Here is a 9565-nt window from a genome sequence, read left to right as displayed (position 1 = left end):
TAGACTATCCATCTAAAAGCAAACAAGTTTATGGGAGTTGAAATGGATTTCTATTCAAACACCAAGGACTGACAGTAATTCTGGGGCCATAGGCATCTCACTTCTATTTCTCAATAAAGTAACTATTCCACATGATCGGATTTAGATGCTACCTAGGTGCATGTTTCTGTGATTAGACATTTTCATCTACTCTTTCTCATACCATCATCCAACATAATCTGTCATCAGACCTCAGCTTCTGCCTGGACCTACATTCTGAAGAAGTAAACCAAACATGAATATAACCTCATTGACTGAATCACTCCAGTAGCATAAACATTCTCATATTTCCTCCTAGTCCTCACAGAAAACTCAATAATTATATTAGTAAGATGCAAAAAAAAAAAAAACAAAATAAACAGGAAAACTAGTATGGTAACCTAATGTTGTCTGCCCTATCCAGGCAAGGATGTCATTTTTTTAAATGACAGCCACACGCCTCAAACTCTTCAACTTGCCAGAGAGCATGCCACACAATGCTCTTCAGGGCTCGACAAAATGAGTTTATGCTGTTTCATCCCTTTAAAACATTGTTGCCTAGAAAAGAACTACACTAAAGCACATCGATAGGTAAATACATTTCAGCATTATTTATAACCTTAAGAACCTAAGCGGGGTTAATTTTGTTACCAACCCCAGACAGGCAAGAATGTTCTATATTACTTGCAGCTAAAAAGCATGCAATTCAACTTTCTTCGAAAAGTTCTGAGGAAAGCACTGCAATGCCATTTCCTGGGCTTTCAGCAACGCTATGTTAAACTGCATTATCCCTCTCAATACAAATCATTCAGCCTAATTTAATCGTTCAGAATACGAAGCCAGGTACGCACCATTTTAGTGCAAAACATCAAAATGATGCAATATCATCTCCTGTACCATTTTTAACACCAAAAAAAATATTCTGTTTGTATTCTTCTTTCTGTTTAATATTATATTATTTATTTTACTTTAACCTTATTTACCATTTCACTCAAAAATTTTATATATCCAACCCAAATAGTTATATTTTTTACATTTTCATCCAATATTCAATTATATTATAGATAAATAAAAATATATTAATTATAAAAATGTATTAATTAGCAAATTAAAATAAAATCTATCAGGTTACTGTTGGTTTAATTATTGTTTAAGATTCCATCTGACTTTATTGAAAACTGTGGGGATAAGGATGCATATTATCCGAAGGTGTAGATTGAGATGAAATCCATCCAACGATTGATTTTAAGATGAAATCTATTAGAATACTGTTGGTTTAATTATTATTTAAGATTCCATCTAACTTTATTGAAAAATGTGGGGATAGGGATGCATACTATCCGAATATGGAAATCAAAATGAAATCCATCCAACGGTCGATTTTTAGATGAAATCTATCAGGGATACTGTTGATTTAATTATTGTTTAAGATTCCATCTGACTTGTATATATTGAAATGCTAACATCTACAACTTACCATAAGTTAGCCATATCCTTTAATATTTAATCACTTTGCAAACTATAACTTCAAGATCTGCAGGATATTCTACTAATGAAGATGTGTTATTATGCAGAATTTATCTAGATGTTTCACAAGATCCCGTTATAAGTAAACAACAATCTAGTCAACGTTTTTGGAGTCGGATGACAGAAGCATATGAAGTTGCAAAGAATGAGTTTTGGGAGTTCCGCAACCCACGATCTTTGCAATGTCAAATGCAAGTTATCGAGAAAGTTATAAGAAAATTGAATGGTTGTTATCGCCAAGTTGAAAACTTACATTCTAGTGGTGCTTCAGAGCAAGATTAGTAATTACTTTGTATATAAATCTTAAAATTTTCCTTAACATTTTCCAAATTATGCAGCTCAATCAAGCGAAAACTTTACTCATACATAATCCAAACTACAAAAAAGGATTCAAATTTGACCATGTTTGGAGCATGATGAAAGATGCTGAGAAGTTCAAAAATGGGAGCTCTACAAAAAAAGTTCAAAATCAAAACTCGTCTTATGTGTTCTCAGAGTCGAACAATCCTACTTCTGGCTCACCTATGGTACCATCTTCAAACTTATCATCATTTTCAATTTATTTAAACGAGGATATTGTACATCATCGGATCGATCTCTTAGTGTCAAAAAAGCAAAATTGAAGAAAAAATTTGATGAATCTTTTTCATCCGCTTCAAAATACTTACATACCGATAATAAAAAGCTTATGGAATCGTTGGAGAATGCAACGGTAGAAAGGGAGGCTAATGAGAAGCCGAGCTTTAGACTTAAAGGAATTTAACGAAGAAAATAAAATTTTATTACTCGATTTAAATTCTATTTCCGATCCAATTGCTCGTGAAATGTTTCGCTAAGAAAAAATTCGAATATCAGAGAAAAGAGCTCAACGTCAACAACCACTACCGTCATTCACCTCCAATATATATGATCAATATCTCAATGATATTGTTGGATTCGGATCCGACCTACCAGAATATTAAATATTTAGTGTGTTGTTGCTGATTGTATTTTCAATTAATATATATTGTTCAGTTATAATATATGCATCACTCCAGTTATTCTATATAATATATTATAAATAAATTAATTTATCATAAATACTATTTATAATTAAGAATATATTAATTTAAATTAAATTTTTATAATTATAAAAATATAAAACAAATTAAAAATATAATATATTACGAGAGTGAAAAAAATAAAGACCTAATTGAAAATTTTTAAATATTTAAATAGTAAGGAAGGACTTACTGTAGCACAGCACCAAAATCCCGCTGAATTTTAGTGCTGCGTTGGAGGTCATCTCCAACGCTAAAATAAAATTTAGCATAACGTTGGAGATCAAAATTCCGCTGGATTTTGATGCTGCGTTAGAGGCCATCTCCAATGCTAAAATAAAATTTAACATAGTGACGCTACACTAAATTTTATTTTAGCATCGAAGATGAACTCCAACGCAACACCAAAATTCAGTGAGATTTTGGTGATGTGCTACAATGTCACGATATATTTGGTGTAACACTGTAGCAGTGCTACTTATTTCTTTTTTTGTTAATTTACAATATAGTATAAAACTTTATAATTTTTTTCATAAAAATCCTTCCTTACTATTTGAATATTTAAAACTTTTCAATTACGTCCTTATTTTTTTCACTCTCGTAATATATTATATTTTTAATTTATTTTATATTTTTATAATTATAAAAATTTAATTTAAATTAATATATTCTTAATTATAAATAGTATTTATAATAAATTAATTTATTTATAATATATTATATAGAATAAGTGGAGTGACACATATATTATAATTGAACAATATATATTAATTAAAAATATAATCAGCAAAAGCACAATAAATATTTAACATTTCGGTAGGTTGAACCTGAATCCAACAATATACCATATACATTAGACGCGAATGACGGTGGTAGTTGTTGACATTGAGCTCTTTTATCTAATATTCGAATTTTTTCTTAGCGAAACATTTCACGAGCAATTGGACGAAAATAAAATTTAAATCGAGTAGTAAAATTTTATTTTCTTCTTTAAATTCCTTTTAAGTCTAAAGTTCACTTATCATTAGCCTTCCTCTCTCCCTTTCTACCATTGCATTTACCAACGATTTCACAAACTTTTCATTATCAGTATATAAGTATTTCAGAGCGGATGAAAAAGATTCATTAAGTTTTTTCTTCAATTTTGCTTTTTTGACACCAAGAGGTCAATCTGATAATGTACAATCTCCTACAATATCTTCATTTAAATGAATTAAAAATGATGATAAGTTTGAAGATGGTACCATAGGTGAGTCAGGAGTAGACTCTGAGGACACATAAGACGAGCTTTGATTTTGAACTTTTTTTTAGAGCTATCATCTTTGAACTTTACAGCATCTTTCATAATACTCCAAACATTGTCAAATTTAAATCCTTTTTGTAGCTTGGATCTTGTATGAGTAAATTTTTCGCTTGATTGAGCTGCATAATTTGAAAAATGGTAAGGAAAATTCTAAGATTTATGTACAAAGTAATTACCAAAAAAATACTCATCAGATCTTACTCTGAATCACCACTAGGATGTAAGTTTTCAACTTATCGATAACAACCATTCAATTTTCTTATAACTTTCTCAATAACTTGCATTTGACATTACAAAGATCGTGGGTTGCGAAACTCCCAAAACTCATTCTTTGCAACTTCATATGCTTCTGCCACCCGACTCCAAAAACATTGACTAGATTGTTGTTTACCTATAACGGGATCTTGTGAAACATCTAAATAAATTCTGCATAATAAAACATTTTTATTGGTAGAATATCCTGCAGATCTTGAAGTCATAGTTTACAAAGTGATTAAATATTGAAGGATATGGCTAACTTAGGGTAAGTTGTAGATATTGGCATTCCAATATATACAAATTTAAACAATAATTAAACCAACAGTATCCTGATAGATTTCATCTTACAATCGACCGTTTGATAGATTTCATTTCGATCTTCACAGTCGAATAGTATGCATTCCTATCCCTACATTTTTCAATAAAATCTGATGGAATTTTAAATAATAATTAAACCAATAGTATTCTGATAGATTTCATATTAAAATCAACCGTTGAATGGATTTTATCTCAATCTCCTATGCATTCCTATCCCCATAATTTTCAATAAAGTCAAATGAAATCTTAAACAATAATTAAACCAACAATAATCTAATAAATTTCATTTTAATTTGCTAATTAATGTTTAATTAATATATATTTATAACTAATGTTTAATTAATACATTTTTATAATTAATATTTAATTAATATATTTTTATAATTAATATATTTTTATTTATTTATAATATAATTGAATATTTGAATATTGGATGAAAATGTAAAATATATAAATATTTAGTTTGAATATATAAAATAATATGAAATTTTTGAGTAAAATAAATAAATAAAATTAAAGTAAAATAAATAATATAATATGAAAGAGAAAACAATACAAACATAACCTTTTTTTGGTGTTAAAAATGATGTAAAAAAGTGGAAATAATATTATGCCATTTTGATATTTTGCACTAAAATAATGCAAAAAATAGTGTAGCGTTGGTGATACCTTACGAGGGAACAGTGACATCAGAAATACCACTGTCATTGTAACCACAGCAAGAACATTGGCCCCACCAGCTCTCCCCACTATACCCACATACAATAATACTCTATCATCTATGTTTCTAGCATAGTTACCTGGAACATGGTACCCTAAGGCCTTGGCATGAGTGGTCGATACACTCTACAGTACACTTAATAAAATATAGGATTCATTGTATAGTCTTAATTGATACAATAATTTTATTCACGGTAGGTCAATTTGATTTGTGGTACACAATTAACATGACACATTCATGTAGTATATTTTGCTTTTAATTTTATTTAATATAATATATCTATAGAAAATAAAAGTATTTATTTAATAGAAATAATTTATTAATATAATATAATAAACAAAGTCATTTTATCATACTACTATTAATATCACATAATACAATTTTAAACAAGTCAAAGTATAATTAAATAATTAATAGTATTTATATTTCTTAAGAACTCTCATCTAATAGTAATTAGCTACGAATATTAATCATATATTAATCTCCCAATATGTGAAGCCCTATTCCACCCTGCTCAAGTACTAACATATAAAATAAAATAAAAATTCCATCAAACCACTAATATCAAAAATGAAAAGGGCCCACTTTTATCTTTTTCTCATCCACGTGTCATTTATATTTCGTTTCTCTTCTCCTCGTCTTGCTTTTTCTGCTTCTTTCTCCTATGTATGGCTGCTTCTTTCATCACCTATGTTTATCTTTCTTTTCCTGACCTGCTCTAATCTTTTTCTTTTCCACTAGAACCCTTATTTAGGGGACTTAAACATGTTTCCTAGCAGTTTGAGACACAAATATTCCGTAAATGGAACGGGTAACCCAAATCGTGGTGTCAGAGGAGGTGAGCTCTGTGGTTTCTAATGCCCCATCAAGAGAAACTAGCATGAAAAAAGTTTATCCAAGAGAAATTTACAGCCCAGGTAGCCTGGGAATTATTGTGCCATCAATCTATCGTTGTCAACAATGACACAGCCTCTGCTGAATTAGTTGTAGCATTTAATTATAATCATTGTCAACATTATTCACAGAACACTTAAAAGAGTTATTATTAATTTCACTTGACAATGGCCCTGGTCATATGGATCACATTTGACAGATTCTAGGCGAATCACAATACTATCCAGCGTGATAAAATACTAGCATAACATATATTTCACATATCAACAAGGAAAATTGTGATTAATATCGACAACTGACAGCACTTCAAAGTCAAACCAGTACAAAATACAATGCTCTTTCGTATCTTACATTCTTACTTGGTGGCCTGGGCAATAATATTACTTATGGAACTGGCCTGCTCTTTTGCAGCCTCCACCAGTGAATCCTACAGCTCAATGAACGATAAACTCAGGAAAATGGAAGAATCTACAACTACAACTAAAGACAATTGGGGGGAGAGAAAGGGGGGGTGTTAGAGAAAGAAAAGCTATACCTGCGCAGCTATTAGCCTGGCAACTGTTTTCTTGCTCGACTCTTGAAGCTCACCAGCAATCAAAAGCTCATCCAATATATAGTAAGCCTAAATGTTAAAAGAAGTAAACAATTAAGTAAAGAAACATTCATATTCATGTATACATAATAAACAACACCAATCTGCTTTAGTAAATGAGGCATATTTGGATTAGCCAATTGCAGCATAAATAATCAATAACAGTGGTAATACAATAAATTTAACTTTTAAATGCCAAGCTTATGTAAAGAGGGGTAAATGAAATCTAGTACATCTTGACTGCAAGACATGCATGTACCTTATGGAAGTTGAAGATCAAGTCCAACTCACAGACCTGGAAGCATAAATGAATTACCAAACAACCAATAAATCAAAGGATAAATATTCCATTAATTTCACATATAATATTTTCTCTTCTCATTTCTAATGTTGAGGCACAGAAAAATTAATAAAAAAGGCATTTTCCACATCCAACAGGAAAGCCAAGCCACTTTAGAGAGAGAGAGAGAGAGAGAGAGAGAGAGAGAGAGAGCAATTTTTTGCAAGAATTCTACAAACTCACACATATTTAAATAACTAAAAGATAAGCACACAATCATTATTCAACACTCAATTCAATAGTAGCTTGCTATTAGCAGCTGAGATCAGGGTCTATCAGGCTAATAGAACCCAGTCCCACCATGATTTAACATGGCTCTCTTCTGTTTTTAAATAGAGTAAAACCAAGTGCAAGAACATAGAGCACATAAAGGTCAAATATTCTCATTCTTAGATAAATGTTTTAGTTACACCCAGAACACCAATATATATACACAAAATTCCATTGTGATTTTGAGTCAAAAAAATATCACAGCATGATTCATTTTCTAAGAAAAGAAAAACAAGTAGTTTTCATATGCGTATCATTTTCCAGGAAATGGAGACTAATGAAACAGAGTGCCCACAGGGTTAAGTTACTCACACTGCCAAAATACCGGTCCAGAATCTCAACATAATGATGAATTATTTCAAGGACTTCCAATTCATTGTCATCTTGATCAATGCACATGCAGAAATAAAGACTAGCATACCTGCAAATTGCATTAAATGGAAATGACATATTGATCATATCTAAGATAACAAAACACACTTCGCAGTCTTTCTACATAAAAAAGAAGGTGCTATCTGTTCTTGCATTACCTTTTATAAACAACTTTATATCCTCTCCATTCAACAAAATTACAAAGTTTGGGTCCTCGAGACAGAATCACACCACTTAGTTCACGAATAACCTTCTCAAAATGTGGCACCATAGACAAATAGACATAAGTAACGTTAAGAAAGCAAAATATTTTCAGATAATTGTCAACAGAAAATGGTACCACCAGAAGCATAGACCAACATTCTATCATCATCACGGACTTACACATATCTTTAAAAAAATCCTGAAATCTATAACTGAAAGAACTAAAAAACGAGAATTTATGATAACTACCTTAGTTCTTTCCTTTTGAGAATATGTGGAATACCATTTGGTCAACCTCACTTTCCCTTGTCGACTAATAAGAAGGACAAAGTGAATCTGGAACACACAGTAACAGGAACCGTTAATGTCTGTATTCAAATTACTAAATATACAAGAATTCATAAATCACAGTTAGGTAAAGCATTTGGAGAAAACTGGAAGTTCTGAATGATTGGAGTGCAGCCTTCATCCAGAGTTACTGAACCCATAATGAATTATTTCAACAATTAGTGGAAAGCTACTTCAGAGATGTAAACAACTTCCCATCCATACATTCCAAGGCACAGAACAAAAGATCTCACATGACTTGAAAATTTCCAAAATCAAAGAACTCATAATCATGAAAATTCAAAAATAATGACAATAATTGCAAAAGCTTCACCAATCAACCATTGTTTCCGTTAAAGAAAGTAGAATCAAATAGCATACTAGTACTAGATTACAAGGATGAAACATTAGATCCAAAACCTAAATGAAACAAAACTTCAGAAATAGTTTAAACAGATCTAAAGATGAAGAGAATCAAAAACAAGGACTGAAAGAACTTGCCATTTTCTCTGTTGGTTTGTATCAATATATCAAAACCCCTGCTGCTCAGCCGACTGTACCACCGTTTTTCTTTTCTTCCTGCTTTTCTTTGCTTTGACGCGAAATCCGTCTCAAAAAGAAAAAAATATAAAGAAAAGTAAAAAGTTGGGCCACGCTAATAGACCAAATCTGTTAAGAAGAGAGCCCAACCCAAAATCCCAATTAATTTATTGTTATTATAGTATTATATATATTTTAACTATTTACAATAAGAGAGATTAAATTAATTTTTAAAAAATTGAAATTTTTTAAATTGAAAAATTAAAATTTTTAATCGCAAACATGAAAAATGACAAAAATAAATAAACGGAATTTAACTTTTTTCAATTTCTTTTAAATAAGAGGTAAATGCATAAATTAATCATGACCTTTATTAGAAAGTTTAACTGTATCTTCAATTTCAAAGGTATTTGGTGTATTGTTTTATTATTTAGGTTCTAAGTATGTCTGATAATTTTTAAATCCAACTCGTGGAAAGACCAGACAAATTAATTATTAAAAAGATGTAAATAAAATTTTAAAAGTGTAATGTGAATCTAAAATTATTTATTAAATTAATTTTTACTCAAAAATGTCAATAAAAAAAGTTTTAGTATTACTTTTTATTTAAAAAAATTATCAGTTAAACTGGCGTGTTGCAGAGCAATTATTATGCTCCTCAAAATGCTACTAGCTCTTGAAAATAAAATAATATTAATTGTGGCGTTTTTGAAAATATTACTACGCTCCTTTTTAAAACCATGGCATAATGATCTTCATAATGCTTTTCCATGAACTCTCGCTTTCGTGTATATATTTATAGAATATAACAGAATGAGATAAGATGCTTTGTATTTAAGAG

The 9565-nt window shown here is 30.2% G+C and overlaps 1 protein-coding gene across 3 annotated transcripts; it reads right to left on the bottom strand.

Moving 5' to 3' along the window:
* Positions 1-13: 13 nt before the first annotated feature.
* LOC110611035 (AP-1 complex subunit sigma-2) lies at positions 14-8811 on the bottom strand. 3 transcript variants are annotated; one of them, XM_021751140.2, is made up of 8 exons: positions 8686-8803; positions 8107-8193; positions 7812-7903; positions 7594-7702; positions 6931-6966; positions 6615-6701; positions 6431-6506; positions 14-255 (listed from the first exon to the last, which is right to left on the bottom strand). In XM_021751140.2, exons 1-7 carry the CDS (start codon positions 8686-8688, stop codon positions 6435-6437), a joined length of 486 nt encoding a protein of 161 aa, XP_021606832.1. In that variant the 5' UTR covers positions 8689-8803; the 3' UTR covers positions 14-255; positions 6431-6434. The 3 variants fall into 3 exon arrangements, with proteins under 3 accessions (XP_021606832.1, XP_021606831.1, XP_021606833.1); XM_021751139.2 differs by lacking the exon at positions 14-255 and having other exon boundaries at positions 6204-6506; positions 8686-8811; XM_021751141.2 differs by lacking the exons at positions 14-255; positions 6931-6966 and having other exon boundaries at positions 6204-6506.
* Between the last annotated feature and the right edge of the window lie 754 nt (positions 8812-9565).

Source organism: Manihot esculenta, chromosome 3, assembly GCF_001659605.2.
Source record: "Manihot esculenta cultivar AM560-2 chromosome 3, M.esculenta_v8, whole genome shotgun sequence".
Classification (NCBI taxonomy): Eukaryota; Viridiplantae; Streptophyta; class Magnoliopsida; order Malpighiales; family Euphorbiaceae; genus Manihot; species Manihot esculenta.
This window is presented reverse-complemented; position numbering and strand designations above follow the sequence as displayed.

What these genes read in the sequence shown, in the direction of transcription:
- LOC110611035 (XM_021751139.2), bottom strand. An exon ending in TATAAAGTTGTTTATAAAAG is followed by an intron (nt 7,703 to 7,811) that starts GTAATGCAAGAA and finishes TGCAATTTGCAG; the next exon opens with GTATGCTAGTCTTTATTTCT. An exon ending in TGATCTTCAACTTCCATAAG is followed by an intron (nt 6,702 to 6,930) that starts GTACATGCATGT and finishes TTTAACATTTAG; the next exon opens with GCTTACTATATATTGGATGA.